Here is a 22,151-nt window from a genome sequence, read left to right as displayed (position 1 = left end):
TCTATTTGTATTACTCAAGCCCAAAAGTTGAGTCTGCAACCCCAATGGACACTACTAACATAACTTGGACACTGAGTCTAAGACACTTGTCTAAATATCAGACCGAACCCAGACTTGAGAAGAACCTGGACATCCTGCCTTGTGCTCAGTACATGGCCGATGCTGTGTAACATTTATGGAAATAAGTTAATGGCATGAAAACGGTCTTAATTTCACATCAGAGCTCTTGATTCATTATTTTCTTACTTCTGGAGACGGTGTCTGCTATTACCAAATTTTAGAATTGAGGAGTGAATGAAGGTCTCATTGGGGTTCATCTTGTCTGTCCTTTCACATTGTGATTAGTTAGATCTACAGCAGACAAAGACAATCAAAGACAGAGCCATAGGCCATTGGCATTTGGGTAAGATAATTCTTTTCTATGAGACTTCTCCAGACATTTTAGGACATTTAGTGTTCCTAGCCTCTGAGCACTAACTACCGGAAGTATCCACCCTGCAGTCTTTGTGCCAACTGGAAAAAAATAAACTCAAAACTCTAAAAACAATTCTTCCTGAAGAGGGCAATCATCGTCGATCTTAGTTGAGAACTACTATTTTATAGGTCACTGGGATCCCAGGCTTTGCTAAAAACGTATAAATTTTTATGAGCACTACTTTACAATAACTTCATTTTTGACTGAAGTCCACCTGCATGGAACTTCGAGATGTTCCTGTTTCTCTGGCTTTGGTTATACAGGACGGCACTTCTCCTGTTTCCCCCTTCTCTCTTCCTGCTGTATCTGTCTCCCCACTTCCTCCATGCTTCCTCCTTGACATAATTTCTCAACTCCCCACAGCCCATGAGTATGAAAAAATGACTCACAGAACCACACCCAACAAGCCTGCTTGTGTGATCTGAGCAGGCCAGAGCACAGGGGGACCCTTTTTCCCATAATCTGAAATTGCATTTGCTTTTGTGGCAAAGGTATCACCTTTTGAGTTTGTGTTCAATCTTTGTCTGGGGCATCCCTTCCCTCCTCTCTCTTCTAGGCAGCCACTGGGCTGGGGAAGGGGAAATAGAAGGAGGGGCCACCACTCCCGTTCTGTAGCCCTCAGGCCTTCAGCTCCAAATCAGGAAAAGAATTGTGAAAACTTACCTGTCAGGGTCATGGAAGTGTGGAATTCATTTTTTATAAGGTTCAGAACTTCCTCAACGCCATGTTCACCCTGCTCCCAAGATGGGGGTGGGGGAGTGGGGAGAGACAAAAAGAAGAGTGAAGAACATTCTGCCCAGGTGCTGAGTAGCTGTTCTAGGTGTGCTCCCAGCTGCAGTGGGGAGGATAAGGATGTCTGTGAAATTGGAACTACACGGGGAAGACAGGGAAGCAAAGAGGAAACGATGGGGGTGAGGGGGCCTGAGAATGTGAAACGCCCTGCCGAGGAAGCGGGAGAGGCGGGCAAGGGGGAGCTGTCCCTCGGGATCTGTGGCACCTGAAACGACAGTTCAGCTTGGATGGCAAACCACAGTAAAGCCCGGGAGCAAATGAGAAGCCCAGTATCTTCCCACTGGTTTTCACTGTGCCACTCTCACCTTATAGGCAAGACCCCACAGGACTGGTCTCCCCAGAAACACACACTTAGCCCCAAGGGCCAGAGCCTTGAGCACGTCGTTGCCAGTTCGGATCCCACCATCCAGGTACACTTCCATTTTCCCTTTCACGGCAGCCACCACTTCTGTCAAGGCATCGATCTGAGAAAGAGACATGCACGGCTTGAGGGATTTCCATTTTTCACTCTCGGGGATCATGGGGCAGAGGTGCCCTCAATGTGGGTCAGGAACAGGAAGTCCAAGTATAGTGCAGCTATGTTCCCGAGCCCCATGGACTTTCTTTTTATTTTTTAAAGAGATTTTATTTATTTATTTGAGAGAGAGAGACTGTGCACACACAAGCAGGAGGAGGGGCAGAGGGAGAGGGAGAAGCAGGCTCTACACTGAGCAGGACCCTGGGACCATGACCTGAACAGAAGGCAGATGCTTAACCGACTGAGCCACCCAGGCATCCCGTGAGCCCCAGGGACTTTCTGCAGGCTCTCCCTCTTGCCATTTTCTGCCCTGACAGAGTGTAGCTTCTCTCTGACTCCTTGTTCAACCATCTACAGCTTGGAAGAAACTCTTGGTTCCTCTTCACATCCTAAAGGGGATATTTTCCATTTATGGTCTTCACTTTAATGTTCTTTTTAAAGTGCATTTTGACTTTTGGTTTTCTCCTGCCCTCTCTGTTTCTAGGGCGGCACAGGTAGGAATGCTCTCCATTGCTAAGGCACTGAGTCCTTTTGGTAAAGCAAATGTGTCTGGACCACAGCCTGTCTTGTGTAACTGGGATGCCCATTGTTCCTTAACACATCACATTTGAACAACTTGTTCCTGACTCCCGTATGGGTTATCTGAGACACGGGTTGGGAATGCAAGCAGCAGTGCTGTCGAGGTAGGGTTGCAGACTCTGAAAGGCAAAACAAAATCAGCTTATCACTTGACCTGGTTTCTCCCCAGACTTTGTCTCTCACCTTGCCTCCCCTGTTCCAGGCTCTGCAGCTACCAGGTCTTGCCAACCCACAGTGCCCCAGACTGAGCCGTAGTCCTGAGCACCTCCGAGTCTAAGAGGAGGGGTGACAGCAGAGTCTGGGAGCAGGGTCCTTGAGGACAGAGTTTTGGAACTGTCTCAGGGCTCCTGTTCTATGCCTTTTGGACAGACAGCTGGAGAGGAGGTGAAACTGGGCCCTGGGGGACTTCTGCTGCAGAAGGAATCAATGGCAATTCTATCTCAATGAGATCCTTTGGGTGACTGAGCAGAATATGTAATCAGGGAGGAAAAAACTTTGTACTCTAATTTACAAGGGGAGGAGAACTGAATACTTTAGACTTATATGTGATAATTGCTGAGAATGCATGTCCAGATAAGGAGTATTTTTATAGCCCCAGCATGGTATTATTTGGAATATTTCAATGATATTGGGAAAAAGAAATAAACACATCTGTGCAAACTCTTCCAGTGAGCTGTATTGGACAATGGAGCTGATGGAATTTGGAGAAACAGACCAGGGAGTCAATTTTAGCCTAGGGTACAGGATTGCTTTAGAGTTACTTTCGATAGGTCACAATAGGACATTCATTAGAGCCTTCTGGGGACAATAGCTAGCTGACCCTTTTTTCCAGTTCCAGGAAGAAATACAGGAAATATATGGAACCTTCTAGAGATGGGAGCTTCAAAGAGTCATACCCCTCACAGGGAGGGGTCTGGGGTGAGAGGAGTGAAGCATTGGCCTCAGGCACAAAATTTAAGGAATGCTAAAACACTCAGATAAATAACATTTGGATGTAATATTTAAAAATCAAATGGCAAACTTTGACCTGGGAGCAAGGGTGGGTGAGTGCTTGTTTTTGTAAATAATTTTTTTTTGGATCTGGGGTCAGGATGACAGAGAGATGTGTGGAGGCAGGTTATGCAAGCACAGGGACAGATCCTATTTTTATTTAAAATGTTGATATTTTGTTCACCATGGAACTTTTTGCATTAATTTTAATTTTTTTAAATAGTGCATTAAACTATTATTTATCTTTTTTTAAAAGATTTTATTTATTTACTTGACAGAGGGAGACACAGTGAGAGAGGGAACACAAGCAGGGGGAGTGGGAGAGGGAGAAGCAGGCTTCCCGCTGAGCAGGGAGCCCGATGTGGGACTCGATCCCAGGACCCTGGGATCATGACCTGAACGGAAGGCAGACGCTTAACAACTGAGCCACATAGGCACCCCTAAACTATTATTTATCTTACAAGTTTTTCTGGCACCTTCTCAAATTTTGAGCCAGAGGTACCTCACTAGCTTCACACCAATCTCGGCACTGTCCCCTTGGGTTTGGTTGTTAAGTCAGATGGCTTGGGAGAATGACGTGTTGATCGGCATGATGCGGAAGGAGAAATTCTCTCTCTGGTTCCTACCTTTGCCAACAGTCATTCTCTATTGAGGAAGTGCAGTGGGGAGCAATTACTCGGCCTCTTTCTCCATGTATTACTCAGTCCTCCCCGCCAGGGAGCAACACTAGCTAAACTGATTCATAAGCCTATTGCATACTGTTTTATTAGAGTTATTTCAAGAGTCAACATTCTACTCTATTTGCTGCTTGCTGGTGGTGGGCTCTATTTTGTTTTCTGTTCCTACCCATAGGCACAATTGGGAGTGCTCAAGATCTGTTATACTTTATAGCATCCTGTTCTGCCAGTTTCTGGGTGTGTGGGAGGTGGCCTGGGGGCATCCTTGCAGGGGTTGGGTGAGAGTGCTGGCATGTGCTCTGCATATCTACTTTCTCCTGGGGTCACAGGTCAAAATTTGGGATGGGAAGTGGGATGCCCAACTGTTCCCTTCAATCAGCTCTTATGGAGAGCTACAGTAACCTGTGCCCCTTATTCTCTAAGTGGGCTTGTTATTCTGTGCCTGTTCTCTCTCAGTGAGAGCCTGGTGGGGAGGAAGGGGTGAGTCATTGGCACCTTAAGCCTCCAAGCTTCACAAGCCTTGAAATGTACAAACTGGTTGATATGGCTTCTCCATTTCCTGGAATTCGTCTTAAAGAAGTAATTGAGACTGTGCTAAAGATTTAAGGATGGTCATTGATGCGTTGTTTAAAATAGTGAAGGCTTGGAAATCATCGGATGTTCAACAATAGGCAGTTGGTTATATAAATTGTCCCTTTGTGCTCTACACCATTAAAAATGAGAGAAACATATATACTGAAATGAAATGATGCTCTTAATATATTGATAAAGTGAAAAGAGAAAAATTACAAAATAGTATATAGCTTTTTAAACCTAAACTGTCATCTTTGCATTAAGAAGTTGATAAAAAACAATTCCCAAAATATTGTCATTAGTGATAGTGATGAAATTAGGGGTGATTTTTATCTTCTTCTTTTTGCATATGTACATTTTATAATTTATCTGCAGTGAACATGTTTTACTTATGTAATAGAAAGGCCAAAAGAGAGAAAAAACCCACTTCCTTTTTTTTTAATTTATTGATTTTTATTTTTAGAGAGAGGTGAAAGAGAGAAAGCATGAGCGGGAGGGGCAGAGGGAAAGGGAGAGAGAATCCCAGGGAGAGCAGAGTCTGCCGTGGGGTTCTATCCCACGACCCCGAGATCATGACTTGAGCCGAAACCAACAATCAGAAGCCCAACCCACTGTGTCACCCAGGCGCCCCCACCCCACACTTCCTTTACTTAAATCAAGTAGTGATAGAAGAATCTCTTGAAAAATATAAGCTATATATCTCCAAGAAAATAAATCAACAAATAATTCCCATTTAAAGATTCTTTCCTTTGCCTGCCTCCTTTTCGTCTGTAATGGACATAAATTCAAAAGCTGGGGGAAAATCACAGACTGTCACAAATTTTTAGAAAAAGATTCATATGGCATTTTTTAGTTTTACTGTGAAAAATGGTTATTTATTCATTTAAGTGAGGTACTGTTCCTTCCCAAGATGTGTCATATGAGAAAATATGTTGTTACACTCCATGCACACAGGCAGGCTTTAAGCTGAACACTTCCTCCAGAAGGCAGGAGACCTCAGTGCCTTTGGAATGTCTCGCCTAACTTTGTGAACTTGGACAAGTTACTTAACATCTCTAAGCTCCAGGATCCCCATCTGTAAAAGAGTGATGATGCTATACATCTTGCAGGATGGTTGTGAGATTTAGAGATGATGTATGTGAAGTTTGTAAAAATAACCTGGCACACGCTAGACTGTTAATAATTAAAAGTTCTTGCAATTAACAGTTACATACCAGCATATGTGGTAAGGGAGAGGGGAGTGTGGGCCAAAGTGCACAGAGTACCATGCTGTAGGCATACTCGAGCACACACACACACACTCACACACCCACATACCCCCTCTGAAGTCACCCTACTTACAGAAGCGGGAACGTCATCAAGCTGCCTCCCACCATGGTTGGAAACAATGATGCCATGGACATTGTGTTTCACAGCTAACTCTGCATCCTCTTTTGTCAAGATCCCTTTAAGGATGATGGGCAATCGCGATATGCTCTGAAGCCAGGAGAGATCATTCCAGCAGAAGGATGAGTCGATGGGGGACATCTGGAAATAAGGCATTGAATATCTCTGTGGGGAAGAAAAAAGAATCTTAGACCTGAGCTCATTGAGGATTGTTTGATCCATTCCAAACCGAGACACATTCAGATAGCCACCTTTCATAAGCCTTAAAAGAGTAGTAACAGAATCAACAACACTTCCAGCTCCTTTTCCTAACAAAATTTGTGCAAAAGAATTACTATCTCAACTGCTTATTCATTAACCATTAATTGTGCCCTGTTCTATAATTATGCCAGGATCTGGGGACACAAAGACAAATAAGACACAGTCCCTACTTTATTTTTTTTATTAAGTTCAATTAGCCAACATAGAGTACATCATTAGTTTTTGATATAGTGTTCAATGATTCATTAGTTGTGTATAATACCCAGTGACACAGTCCCAACTTTAAAAGAATCTCAGAGCTTAGTTGAGTGAAGGGGATAAACAAAAGCATTTATAGGCCGATGTAACGTGTTATGCTTGAGATATGCCCAAGGTTATAAGAACTAAGAAATACTTCGATAATCCTGAATCAGATACTACCTTATATCTAACCTTGGCTCACCATGTGAATCAAATATCTGTAAATCCCAATGTGTCTCTGGAATCTGAGATAAGGATTCCAGAAAACTTCAAGGCTAATTTGTGGTTAATGAGTAGAACTGTTGAGTCACTTGACTGAGTATCACAGCCGCCCAGTGGCTGAAAAGGCTGTTATCATTATCTCTAATGTAACCAAGGGACTCCAATGTTGCCAAAACTTTCTCTCGCTCTGGGGCATTCCATCTCATCTGACTGTAGGATTTTAATGGGGAAGTGGCCTTTGCAGTCACCTATTTCAGATTCCAAACAAGTGTACTGCAGTTCCAGGGAGGAGTTCTAGGTGTCGAGAGGTACTGACCCTCAGTTCTCAAGGCAGCAGGGTCAGAGGCCTGGGCAGGCTACACTCTGTGGGCCAGTCACCTTGTCTGTGAGCAACCTCTTCAGGAGGTCGGTTTACCTAAATGTGCCATCCAAAATGATCATCTGCTAAGTGTCCCATGGTGTAGACAGTGTTGGAAGAACTTGGTTAATCTACTCTCTAATGCCATGAAAAATCCTTTTCCATAGCTTTCCTATTTCTTAACAACCAGCCCTGGCCAGAACACTTCTGGGGACAGGTTGGGTAGCTCCAGGACTGAGGACGTTTTGTGTTCTAGCCTGCTCACCTGGTAGCTCTGGATAGCAGGAACCAGATCTGCTGTTTGAACCGGAGCATCTGCAGTGTCTGGCAAGACCAGGTCCTCAGTGACTTTTTGTAGCAAGAGAGAAGGGAGGAAGGAGGGGAGGATATTTGCCTCCTGTCATGCCTGACCATTGGATCTGGTATCTTTCCTACCTCTTTAGGTGAGCGAAGGTCTTTCAGCAACAAGTTCATCTTTAAGTTCAGCTGGTTTCGAAAGTCACGTCGCCTGTTGCCGATTTTGGGTGCATCCACAGTGATGACCAGAGCTTTGAAACCCAGGGATTCAGCCCTCTGGACCAGCTGCTTGTTGAGCTGCCGGTCTGGCTGCATATAGAGCTGGAACCACTTGAGGCCCCTGGGGGCTGTGGCAGCAATGTCTTCAAAGGGACAGCTAGCATAGGTGCTGGTGATGTAGCAGATCCCGGCTGCTTGGGCGGCTGCAAAGCCAACAGCACAACTCAGGTTGGAGGGAGGGCAGGGCTCTGGGTTCAGGGGAGAAGCCCTCACAGTCTGTGCCACCTCTGGCCTGTTTGCCCTCTGAGTGGAGATAAAGCTTGACTTCATTCTGCTCGGCAGGAGACATAGGGGGTATTTGGTCAGCCCTGGAGCGCCCCCCTCCCCAGCTGTAGAGCCTGTCCTCCAGACCCTGTCAAGTTTCCTGGCTGGAGAAGTCATTCAGTCCCCGGAACGATTTTGGTTGGACATGCTGCAGCTTTCTGATGGGAGAATGGGTTGCCCGTGAAGTCGCTGATGAAGCAGAAGGGAACTAAAGAGGACAAAGGGTGAGGAAATGTGATGCCAGGGGAGAAGGCTGAGCTCTGTCCTGGAGAAAGCATGATATCTGAGTTAGAAGAGTCCTCGTTCTCCCCACTCTTAGCTGTGTGCCTTGAGTCTCATTTTCTTTGTCTGTCAAATGGGGGGAAATAATAATACCTCTCTTATAGGGTTGCTGAGAGATTAAACACGATACTAGATATGGAAGCGTTTTTATGTGTTTTATTTATTATTATTATTTTTTTAAGTAGGGCTGGGCGTGGAGCTCACGATCCTGAGATCAAGACCAGAGCAGAGTTCGAGTTGACGCTCAACCCACTGAGCCGCCCGGGCACCCCTGGAAGCGTTTTTAAAATTACTAAGTGATGTGCCGTACAAAGGCTTAGTGATCACGAGGTTGGCGAGGGTGGTAGTGACTGTGATGTTGACACTGCTGCATATTTCTCATTTCCTACTCTGATTGTTGTTTTCAGTAGGATTCTCCAGTAGGTCAATGTCACTACCACTCCACAACCCGCGGGCAGAGACTCTGGCCTAATCAGGATTTAATATTTTCAACTCCTAACATCAACAGGAGATACTCCATTCTTCAGCCCCACTACAAAAACAACACCACACGTCCAACCGTGAAGATTTAGTTAAAACAGTCATAGTCCTACAGGATATTCATATTGAGCCTAGCCAGACTTGGCTCCTAACCAGACAGATGCCACTTGCAGCTCCAGAATCCTTGGATTCATTGCTTCCTATATCATGGAGTCAAAGGAAAAGATCCCAGGGAAGTCCTGGGCAACTTGCAAATGAATTATTTCCTAGATGTGACGTAGAGTAAAGATTATAAAGGGAGTCACAGGACTATTTTCAGCCCTTCCCCTCCCCTCTTCCTTCTCCTTTTTTTTTTTTTTTTTTAGTGCAGAGGGATGAGGGAAGAGAATAAGGGGCTACTAGGAAGGAGACATATGCAATAGGATAACAAAGTCAGTCAAGAAGGGAAACACAACATCTGGGCAGGAACACCTGCCCAGGGCTTTGTTAAGACCTCATGTCATGACTTTCTCCTCATCCGAAATTCAGAGACTCACCATTCATCCCCAGCCCTGGCCCATGAGCGGTCAGGTCAACGAGAGCCCTATCCTTGAAGCCACGCTGAGGACCCCTCCCCCGCAGACTGTGAGTGGCCTGCATCCCTCCTTGACAAGATGACCTGCTTGATTTCCACATCTTTTCATCTGTAGCCGCCCTCTCTAACCATTTGTTATGGGCCCAGCACGCTTCCGCTGCGCCACTCTGCTTCTAACCATTTGTTATGATGGAAATGGATATTTTCTCAAACTGAGATGAAATGTTATGTGAACATCCTTCCTTAATTCTGACCAGATTGCTGTCCCTAATCTCCCTCTGGGAGAAATCCTGCTATTGTTCTGAAGGATACCTGCACAATTCAGGGCCCCTGGGAAGGGAGGCTCGAGGTGAAGCTGGGTCATACCTCTGGCTGTGCTCATTTCTCCGTCTGGCCAGACGAGGCAGTGGAAACCTGTGGGCGCAATGCCAATGGGGGCCGTGATCTCCTCCCCTTGGACTGCGGTCCGGGTGTCCACCTCTTGCACATCTCTCAGGTACCGGGGGCGGAGGCGGATTCTGTGCCCGGCAACAAAGATTCTTCTATTACTCTCCAGCATGCAGCTGCTGTGTGGGGCTGGGGCCTCCAGATTTGGGTGCAGGTGTACACCAGACTGGGTCCCAAGAAACCTCTGGTGGGGTCAGTTGGCTGATTAAGCCACACGGACCAACTTTCCTTCAGAAAGCCTTTCCCAACATCCTGGCCCACATTAACCCCACTTCCTCTAAACTCCCAGTGCATGTGTGGCCCATACCACTTCTGGCCTTGCTCTGGCACAGATCTGTGTATTTGAGTCTTGCCTTCCTGAGCAGACTCTCAACACTTGGATGCTTTGATTGATTTACCGTAACGAGGATTAGAAAAGAAAAGAATAAGCAGGAAGGAGTTCTAGGCGCTTTGCTCATAGGTTAGAAACAAGTCTCTATAAAGTAAGAAAAGGTCTCTAAAAGAGGACAAATCCCAGAGAATGATCATGGTGGGGGCTTGTTTTGTTTTATTTTGTTTTTCACTAGAAGCTAATTCATTGGAAGGTTTGACTTAACTACTGCTTTAGAAAAAGGTAGGGAATTCACAAATAATAAATATATAAAACACACTTTTAAGTCCAATAGAGACTTAGTCTCAGGGTCCAAAAATCCTTATTTTTCACAAAATATTATTATTCCCATATACAAATGTAGAAAGGTTTTGCTAGATATATTGTTTGTACAAACTTGGGTAAGATACACACTTCATCTGTGAAATGGGAGAATAATCCAAACTCCATAATTGTCTCATGAAGACAAAATGAGCTAAAGCAAGTAAGGGGCCTAGTATAGTGCCAAACAAGGATGAAAATACAGAACGCTGTGTTCACATTCCATCCCATTTTTCAGTTTTCTCCTGACCTCTCTATTATAGGGGGCAGCAAGCTGTTTTGTAAAGGGCAAGATAGTAAATATTTTAGGCTCTGTGGACCATGCAGTCTGTCCCAGTTACTCAGATCTGCTGTTGTAATGCAAAAGCAGCCATAGACAATATGTAAATGACTGACCATGGCTGGTTCTAATAAAACTTTATTTTTAAACACTGAAATTCAAATTTTATATAATCTTCACCTGTAACAAATTATCATTCTTCTTTTAGTTTTTTTTCAACCATTTAAAAATGGAAAACAAAAATTCTTAGCTTATGGACCATCCAAAAACAGGCGGTGGGCCCGACGTGGCCTGCGGGCTGTTTACCACGCTGTGCCCTACCCGCTGCTGTTCCAGCCCAGCTCTTCTTTGAAATCAACCTCCTTTCACCCTTAAGACTCTTTGGGTCTCGGGATGCCTGGTGGCTCAGTCGGTTAAATGGCTGCCTTCGGCTCAGGTCATGATCCCAGGGTCCCAGGATTGAGTCCTACATCAGGCTCCCTGTTCAGTGGAGATCCTGCTTCTCCCTCTGCCTGCTGCTCCCCCTGCTTGTGCTCTCTGACTAATAAAGAAATAAAATCTTTTTTTTTTTTTAAAGACTCTTTGGGTCTCCATATTTCTTGTGTCCCCTCTCCCAACAGACATTATCTCCTTCAAGCCAGAAGTTTAGGAACTCAGGAGATTTAGGCCTACCCCACCAGCTTCTCCTCCCTGCCCAGATAACTGGTGACCTTGGACTCTTGTCCTATCTTGTTGGGTGGCAGAGTTGCTGGGATGCAGAGGGAGGGTGACTCGTGTTAGTTCTGCAGAGGCAATAAGATATGTTTTTTCTCCATTTATCCTCTCCCCGGCCACCTGCGCGCCCCCAAGAAGACCCCCCAAAACCCAAAACAATAACAACAAAACCCATTGATATATCTTGAGTACTCTGTGTTCTTTGGAGGCAGAGAACAGGGTTGCTACCTTCCAAGGACCCCTCACCCAGTGCACCTTAACTTAACAAGAGAAAGGATACAGAAGACCAGACTTTTTAAATGCTGCCATGTTGTCATCATGGGTGAAGCATTCATCAGCTCCTCCTTCAATAAAATCCCAAGTTGACTTAGAAAGATGCTCCTGGGCATAAGCCTGAAAGTCTGTCAAACACACCAAGGGCATTTCTGGACCTTCAAAGGAAAAACCAAAACCAAACAAGCAAGACACTGAGAATGCGTCAGATGTAGAGGAGAGGGTAAATGTGGGGGCTATGGCCTGAAGCTGTTTGGATTCAACAATAACCCCCGTGTATTCCTTATCCCAATGGAGGTATTACCAAAGATGCTGATCCCTATGCCTCCATTCTTCCACTCCTCATACCCAAAGGCTGATTATCTGGTGTTCTAAATATCCCTCATGTTTGTCCCCTCATCTCTACAATTCCATGGCCTCAGATCCGGTTGAGGCCATGCCACCTCTTGTAAGATTATTACAGAAACTTCTTCTCTTTGTCTCCTAGCCTCCAGATTCCCTCTCTATCTCGTCTCCCTCCAGGTCCCTGGATCTTTCTGAAATGCAAGTCTGATCAAATGCCCCTGTGATGGTCATCACAGCTTTCCTGGACCAGCTCCTAACTGTCTTACCAGCTTCATTTCTGGGTGGTTTTTCCTTGTCATTTGAATCACTACAAGCATTTCCTGAACATGCCCAAGGGCCGTTTCTTACCTTTTGGGGAGGAGATCATCAGGCTGGGAAAATTGGGGCCAATCTGATACTATTCCCAGGAGTTCCTGGGAATCTCTGGATGAATGAATTGCTTGGGGCTCTGACTGATATCAGGGAGAAGCTTACCGTTTTTGACTCCTTGGCAGGGTCATTGAACATGTTCACTTTGAGACCAAGAAAACAGCATATGTGTCCTCCATTCATTCCCACCCCCATTCTAAAGTAAACCTGGAGGTTGGTACTTCTGATACCCCCTCTGCCCCACCTAAAGAGGAAAGAGGGCATGGTTTGAGGCTAGATCCATCTAGTAGGGGCGAGGACAGTGGGAACTCTAGCTGCAGAGATGCTGAAGGCACTGGTTGCAGTCAAGGACAGCATGTGGAGCTCCTGCAGGAGAGGGGCCCAGCAGGAAAGGCTGAGAAATCTGTAGTCCATAGTCCGGGGCATCTCCCTGGCAGCTGGCAGTGGGGTGAAAATTAGCCAGAGGCTGTCAGTAGAAATGGAATGAGTTTTAAGTCATTGACTGAGGGACTGGGATAAGTCCCAGGAACTAAGACTTCAAACATGAATGGGGCAGCTCCTTTAATGGACAAGGGGGCCAAGGAGGTCAGATGAAATGTGGAGTGTTGGGGATCCTGATGGGGGTAAGGATGGGGCAGAACTGGTAGAGGGAATCCAGGACCATGCCAGAATCTAGGCAAGTCCAACAGAGAAGTAGCCTCAAACACCTACCCAAGGGGCTAAGGAGAAAGAAGTTATGGCAAGCAGAAAACATCCCTTGGGATGTGCAGTGAGGAATTTGGAGCGTAGCCACAGAGCTTTTTATAGGTAATGCACTTTGTCAGTGGGGTGGGCAAGGAGTCATTGAGGTGCTGAGTTGAGTTTGACAAGGTACAGCAACCATGTCTAATTTATCTCATTCCTGCCCGACCCTTCAAGTCTCCGTGATTTGGGTTGAATGAATTTCTCCTTGTACTTATCCATCAGTATTGTGATCACTGATTTAAACCTCTGTGTACATAAGAGTTAACAGACCAGGCTCGAGAATGCTAGCCCTCGAAAGGCCTGCTTGCAAAGCTGGATCTTGGTTGGAGTCTGGGAACTTGGACTTCAAGAGGGTTCCCACTACTCTCTGATAAGAATGGCATGGCTCACTGGTCTAAACTGTACAAACAACGTGGTTTATGCTGAACATCTGCTTTCCTTCCGAAGGTCTAGAATTTTGGCATGGGTTTGGCAGAGAATGTCAATATGACCAGCCCCCAACAAAAAGCCTTGGGCAATGAGTCTCTAAAATGAGCCTCTGTGGTGTTCAATGCTTCACACATGTTGTCACAACTCACGGTTGGAGGAATTAAGTGCATCTTGTGTAATTCCACTGGGAGAGGACTCTTGGAAACTTATACCTGTTTCCCTCTAGATTTTGCCCCATGAGCCTTTTCCCTTTGCTAATTTTGCTTCTCATTCTTTCTCTGTAATTAATCATAGCCTCAACCACATGCTGTGTCCTATGTGTCTTCCTAGTGAATCCCTGAATTGGGACCCCCAACATGCTTTGTCTCCCCAGGCGTTCAGATGGTATGTGACAGCGAGTTGCTGTTCGTGAATGTTCATTATTTGAATGTAACATTCCCCCATCTGTCATTTCTGCCTTGTCAGATGAGAATTCTCCACCAGGTTTCTACTCCCAATGTCTCAACTAATCTCCATCTCCTATACATTACACACTCACAGAAATACTCTTCTGCAGATTTCTAGCATAAAAGCTCAACAAAGCTTGGGTCTAGTCCAAGAGAGATGGCTCAGATTCACTCAGAATTACTTGACTGGAATTGTGGGAATGAGAGTATCTGGAAACTCTTTGGAAATAAAGAAATGCCCAGCATCTTTGTATACACCAAATATTTTATTATGGCATTTCTATTTACCATTTCTTTTTCTGTCTACTGTTTCCTTTCTACCTCCCTGTGAAGTAGACAGAGAAGGTATCCGTGTCTTCATTTTGCATTTGGAGAGAATGAGGCCCGGGATATGGAATAACTTGTGAAAGATCAGTCAGTAAATTATGACAGGAGAAGCCTCAGAGTCATGTCTTCTGATAGCCCCTAAAGATAGACATTCTCCTTTTTTGATTTCATGGTGCAGAGCAAAATAGTTGGTTCACATCAACTACTTGTTTCATTGAATTTAAAATAATTTTGCAGGGTGAAAATATAATTATGATGCATTTTTCTCTTTTCATAGTTTAGTAAAGTACTGAGCCCATTATTTTTATCAGAGGTCCAATATGAGGCCTCTAGTTGAACAGGACAACTTCATTGTTCAAAGCCTTCCCCACATTAGGAAGGGAGACTTAGCACTATATGTTTTTATGTATCTCCGTTTGATCCATACCAGACTTAAAGCTGCCAGGAATTCAAAGGAGGATCTAAGTTATCGAGTGTTTTCTTGTATTCCCATTTTATTTTATCTCCACTGCAGTATTTTTTCTTCTTTTCTCCTCTATCCCAACTACCCAAGAAGAAGAGAAAGTGGAGAAAAGGGTAGAAAGGTAGAAAAGTCTCTTGCAAGAACTTTAGCTCATTGTAGGTCATTTAATTTCTTCAGGCTTTTTGTCTCTTGGTAAAAAAATGGTGAGGTACAACTAGCATATGGGAGATAAGAAAGCTCAAACATAAGAACAAGGACATTCAGTGGTACCCATTGCTCATGACTGGAAGATCAAGCAGTTTTCCCTGACTGGGAAAGAAAGAATGACATAGCAAGACTGTTGAATCACAGATCTGTGCCTCTGAAACAAATAATGCAATATATGTTAAGAAAAAAAAAAGAAGAAGAAGAAGATAGCAGGAGGGGAAGAATGAAGGAGGGGAAATCGGAGGGGGAGACGAACCATGAGAGACGATGGACAATGAAAAACAAGCTGAGGGTTCTAGAGGGGAGGGGGGTGGGGGGATGGGTTAGCCTGGTGATGGGTATTAAAGAGGGCACGTTCTGCGTGGAGCACTGGGTGTTATGCACAAACAATGAATCATGGAACACTACATCAAAAACTAATGATGTAATGTATGGTGATTAACATAACAATAAAAAATGAAAGAAAAAAACCTAATGATGTAATGTATGGTGATTAACATAACAATAAAAAACTAAAAAAAAAGAAAGAAAGAATGACATAGACTATGACCAGTAGGTATTTCAAGGCAGACCTTTTCTTCAAGATTGCCATTTGATCTAATGCAATTAGGCTAGATAAACAAGTTGTCTGTCTTTGAAGATTTTAGATGACTCATAATTCATGTTGGTGTCACTTTAAGAATCTGGTTTATCAGAGCTTCCACTTGTGTGAGAAACCCCAGGGTGTTCTGTAAAAAAGGTCAGGGTGGAAATCACAGGGCAGGTCGTTGGGATATAAGGGGGAGCAAAGGCTGCTTCTGAGGTTCCAGCTCCAGGTGCAAGTGTTTGATGATGAAAGGTGGTGTCCTTGAAGACCCTCTGGCCTGGTCCCCTGGGAACTTATGCCAAGTTTCTCAATGGAGCGGGAGAGATAACATCAAGGCTATACTTTGGGGACCTTGTCTGAGGGATTACACTGTTCAAGGTTGGCTGGAAGTGCTTTAATCACTGTATATGCGGTGACAGCCTCAAGGAGAGTGGCTGCAAAGCCTACAGCCATTACTATAGCAACGGTAGCATTGGGAGGGGAGACATGGCAGCAGGAGGAGGCCCTGGTAGTGGAATGTGTGGTGGTAGAGGGAGGGGGAGTCCAGGGCTGGGACCACAGTCAGTGTCAGGACCAGAGAAGACATGAATCAGCAATGCTTGTGACTGAGGCTCATGAACTCCTAGAGAGTGCTCCAAATGGGGAGGAAAGGTCAGGGTAGAGGAGTTGGATTTCTAGGCACAGCTGGTCAGATATCAATCAGAGTGCCCATAACACTGGGGGGCCTAAGGAACCAAGGATTGCATTCATGTGGCAGCGAGGGAACAAGGGGCCCAGTGCGGGTCTGACAGCCACCAGCCTAGTCAAATTTGCTGAGAATTGACTTAGGTTTCTATCAGCCCAGGATCAGTTCTGGTCTTTCTCCTGAGCCCTCAACACGGTATGAATTGAGGACTCAGGACCCCTTCCGGGCCATGATGCCCATTTAAAAAAATTTTTTATTCTGTTTTGTGTAATAATCATCTCTCTTCTTCAGCCTACCACCCCTCCACTACTCCCATTAGTTGGTTTTTCTTTTCAGTAATTAAACTTCTCCTGACCTGTGCTCATGTTCTACCATGAAGAGTAGGATGTTCTGGTTCTGCAGAACCTCTTCTGCAGGAATGATAGGGAATGACTCCTGCCTTTGTTTTACCCCAGAAGCTTTGTTTATCACAAGTTGAAGGAGTTTTTGAGGTTCTGAGGGGAAGCACATTTATATTAGGGATATGCCTGCCCTGGAGCTATTGTGGCCTAATTAGGTCATCAGCTACCCACTGCCCCACCTCCCCAGGCCACAAGACCACAGAGGATTAGAAGACAATAAGAGCTGCATCAGAGAGAGGGAGAAATGTGTGCAAACTCACACCTTAGCCGAATTTAAAATTAACCTAGGTCTTCTATCTCCACATTCAGTGCTCTTGCTGATATACTAGGTGACTCTTGCAACTTCCCCTGGATAGCCTGGCAATGGTACCTGAATTCACTGCTCCTTATTTGAGACCTAGCTTCTCAGCATAAACCTAAGGCTTCCAGGGGCTCCTGGCTGGCTCAGTTGGTGGAGCGGGAGACTCTTGATCTCGGGGTTGTGAGTTCGAGCCCCATATTGGGTGTAAAGATTGCTTACAAATAAAATCTTAAAAAAAAAAAAATTCTAAGGCTTCCAGAGATTTATCTACCCTGGATTTCATCATTCCAGGTCCTCCTCTACTCCTTCTGACCCAACTTGGTTAGCCGATATCAGCCAGAAGGGCTGAGGTTGGAGGTAGAGCACAAACTGGACCAGTGAACTGGTCAGTGGACTAGTGATGGCAGCAGCAGGAGAGGCAGCCTGCTTTGGGGAGCTTACTGACACTTAGAGTTATATGAGCTTAGGCAAGTTACTTCCTCTCCCTGGGCCTCAGTCTGTCATTTGAAAACTATTGGTTTTTATATATTTCTTTTTAATCTCTGCCAGGTTTGAAGCCACCAGAAATTAAAGGTTGGGCTCAGGTCCTTGAGGACCTTCACATTCTGTGCTTCCCTGGCCAGTAAATGCAAAGACCTCATTTAGATGAGGACGTGTTAACATTCTAGTCCACCATTTACTTCATGGCAGTATAGTTCAGGACGGGGAACCAGCACATCATTTGGGCTTATTTCCTAACATCAAGTAGCTGGGTACTCACAGCCTTCCTTCCCTCTTGACCCCCAACCTTGAGGTCTCTTTTTCTACAAGCTGCTCTGGTCCTGGAGCGCCACCTATGAGGGTCCAGCTCCAGGTGCAAGTGTTTGATGATGAAAGGTGGTGTCCTTGAAGACCCTCTGGCCTGGTCCCCTGGGAACTTATGCCAAGTTTCTCAATGGAGCGGGAGAGATAACATCAAGGCTATACTTTGGGGACCTTGTCTGAGGGATTACACTGTTCAAGGTTGGCTGGAAGTGCTTTAATCACTGTATATGTGGTGACAGCCTCAAGGAGAGTGGCTGCAAAGCCTACAGCCATGGCTTCAGTGGGGACCTGTTTGATGGGTCACAACACCCCTTCCCTTCTACAAGAGGGTGTGGCCTCTCACCCAACCTGTGTTCCCTGCTCCCAGACCCTGGGAATCCATCTTACTACCTGTGTTTGCTTCTTCCTCCTTCCTCAGTTTATCCAAACCATTGACTGATTTCTACCCCCTCCCACCCCGGGAAGTCTTTCTCACCTCCGCTTCCATTTCCAGGATCTTTCCCATTTCTTTCCCTTTTCTGTTTGCAAACCAAAAATAACTCCACTGTGGTGGATGAGATTAGTGTGATGTAGTCTCTTGGATTAAGAACAAAAATGTAAAAAAAAAAAAAGTTAATATTCTTTACTTATTCTCACCTCCTCTAATTAAGCCCACTTTTCCTCATCTCCACCATTTACGAAAAGTAAAAGAAACTCTGTATTACATAATTTTCTTGGTTTTCAGTTTCAGCCTATGACTAGCAATGCAACAGCATTGCTTTATGCTTTTTGCATTGCAAATATGCCAATTTTCTGCTACTTTGCAAATCAAGTGGGTATTTCCAGTGACCTGGGAATCCAACCACTATTTTAATAGCATTCTTTCTATGGGAAAATATGTGTTGAGTTCCAAATAACTTCCAAGTAGAGTTTTGGAGCACAGCCATGTTATAAATTGTGTGCTTTCTATGGGGGCGTTGGAGACTGTTTAGGGCATAGTGGGAGACATTGATCCAAGTACTCATATGGTGTTTTGAAAGGTTGGGGATTTTCTAATTCTATTGAGCAGGGGAATAATTTGATTACACAAAGACCCTTGGAGACAGCATGATGGCTCCTTGATAATAAAATGACAATAAAATCGCAGCCATTTATCAAGTGCTTTATGATGTGCCATGCACCATGTAGCTCGTTTTATGTGCATTACTATTTCAACCCTTATAATAATTCCCAAACACAAATGTCATTATCCCCATTTCACATGTGAGAAAACTGAAGTTCAGAGAGATTAGTTAATTAATACTTTGCCCCACATCACACATGTGGTAATATGTTCTGCCTTCCATGGCCTGGCTCTTAAGCATCATAAAAAAAAGCAAATGTGTACAGCCAAGTGTGGTTTCTAGAATGAGAGAGTTGGCATTTAAGGGCCATGGGCATATGTAGCTTTGCTCGACAAGTTCCCTCAACAAGCTGCAACTCAATCAGAAAGTAAGAAAATTTCATTATTTGGCTGGTCATAAACAATAACCAGTTAAGCAGGTAAACAATCTAGCAATCTAAAAGCAGTCTTCCATATATTATTCCATTAGATGCCCACAATAACCCAGGGAGACAGTGATCAGAGAGTAGATGTGCAACAATCCCATTTTATAGATGAAAAAATTAAAACCCAGAGAAGCCAGGTGAATTATCTGTGTGCACAAGATGAAAATAGCAAAGCTGACCAGGAATCCTTCTGACTTGCTGTGGACATAGTTGAGCTGGGATGGAGTACTTAGTGGTGCATTAGGACACATTCGGGTCTCTGTTTTACAGGTTGGGAGAGCCGCATAAAGTGAGCTTGGCCAATTCTCACACAATCTAGGCTTTTGGGAAAGATGTTCCAGGTGGAGATCACTGCTCCTGCCTCTTCATTTGCTCAAACAGACGGCGTGTGTGAAACAGACATCGCAAACTACATGAATGTTCAGAACAAGCTCTGAACTCTATTCTTCTCACCACTGACTTTAGGTCTTACAGGGGCATTTCTGTCTGAGAGTGGTAGTCCCTAGGAGGAGGTAGCAGGAGAGAGATGAGAAAAGGCAGAGAGCCGTTGGAAATGCGGAAGACCAGCTATGGAATGGAGCCCTGTCTCTCTTTGCCTTCCTCCTAGCACCTCTCGCTAGGGCAGTGACTCCGACTGTCTTTCTGAAGGGTATTGCTTTCAGTGGCTAATAATGTTCCCTAAGGCATTAATAGCTGAGGGAGTCCGTGAAGTCAAGAAGATAGACTCTCCTAAGCTTTGTAACTTGGCCCACTTGGCTCCAACCTCAGCTCTGCTACTTGCTCACCATGGTTTTGTGAAAAAGTGGTTCGTAATGGAAGAATATTAAGGATCCTATAGGGCCCTTGTGAGGACTAAACACTATAGCCCATGTAAAGTTCCTAGAACAGGGCCTCATGTAGAGTAGTCCTCAATAAATGGTAGCTTCCTGTGCATTATTCCCCTTGTCGATGACATGTGCATTCTCATCTGAGGCTCTGGAGGTTACAAGTTGCTTCAGTTCTGTGCTAGCATAATTTAGACCCTGTGTCAGGTCTACTGGTTAGTTTATCCAACACGATTTACCGAGTACACACAGTGAGCCAGGAAGTCAGAGAACTTTACTGCTCCTCATAAGCTCCCTGACATCTCCCAGTTGCTAAGAGATAGGCAGGGCTCTGCAACTCGTTCTGGCCAGTGGGCTAGGGGGGGGAATAACGTGTTAAATCCTGGGCCAGGAATTTAAGAACTGATGTGCGGCCCTTCATCTTCCTCTTCTTTTGGCTACAACGAAGTAGAGGCCGTGCTCCCCGGAAGCCATAGCTGTAAGATAAAGGCAGCTTTGGTCCCTGAATCACCATTCGGACAGGAGTAGCCCTGGAGATCAGCTGATCTTGTCTGAACAAAAAAATAAATACTCATGTATTAACTCACGAAGACCTCAGGGTTTATTCTCTACTACAGCACAGCCAAACCTAACTAATACATACATAACTAGGCATTGTGCCGAACAATAAAGATATAAAAAAAAAAAAAACCTTTTAGGATGTCAATCTCTGCTCTCAAGAAGCTTATAGTCAAAGAAGACAGACTTTAATAGCTCATTCTCTGTTAGTTGCTACGGCATAGAGTTAACAGGAGTCCTTTCCTGGGGGAAGTTATCAGGGGATTTAGGAATATTCCCATTGCTTCTCAGGTAATATCCATAGATGATGTTCTACTCCATCTGGTTTAGACAAGCTCCAATTCTCAGCTTACCCATAAAGTGAGGAAGTGACTATCTTAGAGATCTTGTACAAATGAAAGGATCCTATAAAATGCAGAATAGCCTAGTGGTTAAGAGTAAAGTTTGGGGACTTTTGCTTCCTGTTTGGAGATAGGAGAACGCAGAAAGTCATTTCTCCTTTGATTCTATTTCAAGACTCTCTATTTTGCTCCACTGATCTATTTGTCTATCTTTTTACCAATACCACACTGACTCAATCATGGTTCTTGGGCAGTTTCCTCCAGATTGATCTGCAGATTCGGTCTGACCCAGTCGCAATCCCAGAAGGCTCTGCATTGGAGGGAATTGGTACCTAGTTCCGTGCAAGCTTATTTCTCAAAGAAACTACCCCAGTCCAATTGTTTGAGAAAAGTTGACTTCTCTGCCTTTTGGAAGTGATAACCATGTCACTGGTTTCTTCTGCCAGTAATCAGGAAGCAATGGTCAAGTTACAGTGTACATTCCCGAGGGCTGGGGCTTTTCCCTCTGACGGACACCCATAAATATTCCATTGAGTGGTTTCTAAGACTTAACTTCGCTAGGCATAACCTTCTCTGTAGTGTCTTTAAAGCAAAACCTTCCTTTGCCAGTCCCCCCAGTGTCCCTTGACCTGTCTCTATACAGCCCCTTTTGGCCACATCGCTCCCCTTGAAAACTCACGATCAGCACCTCTAACGCCCACACAGTCTCCCGCCTCTCTTCTAGACCTCTTGCCGTTTGATCTGCTTCCCCCTTTCAAGCGCACAGAAGATACCAAGGAACAAACCTGATGCTAGCGTCTTCCAGTCCCTGGGGAGAGTGGTGTCCAGAGGCAGCTGTTGGAAACCTGGCTTACCGCTGGATGTGGCAGGAGACATAGGTCACTACCCACAACTCCTTGAGTTCAGAAGCAATTCAAGGTAATAAGTTAATTTTCCAGCTTGGAAGTAAATGAGCAACTAGGTCAGCACAAGGTTAATCTTGAAATGAACTTTGTGGGTTTTGCAAAGTCATCTCAAATTTGAGTGAGTTTGATTACACAATTAAACTCCAAACTAAAATAGTTGCTTCTATGCTCCCAAGCCATATAGTTTCCCAATTCGTCAAAGATGGTTTCAGAAAGGGAGCAGGTGATTTCAGGTGGA

General features: G+C 44.7%; 1 protein-coding gene across 2 annotated transcripts in view; it reads right to left on the bottom strand.

The window, feature by feature from the left end:
* The window catches only part of HAO2 (hydroxyacid oxidase 2), a 32,687-nt gene extending 10,760 nt beyond the window's left edge, over positions 1–21,927 (bottom strand). Inside the window, exons 1-7 of one of the 2 annotated variants that reach the window (XM_027570644.2) lie at positions 21,794–21,927; positions 11,671–11,809; positions 9,613–9,764; positions 7,506–7,789; positions 5,945–6,154; positions 1,573–1,731; positions 1,139–1,208 (exon numbers count right to left, since the gene is read on the bottom strand). In XM_027570644.2, coding sequence (XP_027426445.2) covers positions 1,139–1,208; positions 1,573–1,731; positions 5,945–6,154; positions 7,506–7,789; positions 9,613–9,764; positions 11,671–11,809; positions 21,794–21,884 — 1,105 coding nt within the window. In that variant the 5' untranslated portion in view covers positions 21,885–21,927. Of the gene's footprint in view, positions 1–1,138; positions 1,209–1,572; positions 1,732–2,345; positions 2,483–5,944; positions 6,155–7,505; positions 7,790–9,612; positions 9,765–11,670; positions 11,810–21,793 lie in introns of those variants that run through there. The other variant, XM_027570653.2, reaches the window with a different exon arrangement.
* Between the last annotated feature and the right edge of the window lie 224 nt (positions 21,928–22,151).

This window comes from Zalophus californianus, chromosome 4, assembly GCF_009762305.2.
Source record: "Zalophus californianus isolate mZalCal1 chromosome 4, mZalCal1.pri.v2, whole genome shotgun sequence".
In the NCBI taxonomy this organism is placed as follows: domain Eukaryota; kingdom Metazoa; phylum Chordata; class Mammalia; order Carnivora; family Otariidae; genus Zalophus; species Zalophus californianus.
Note: the sequence above shows the minus strand (reverse complement) of the source record. Positions and strands in the feature narration are given on the sequence as shown.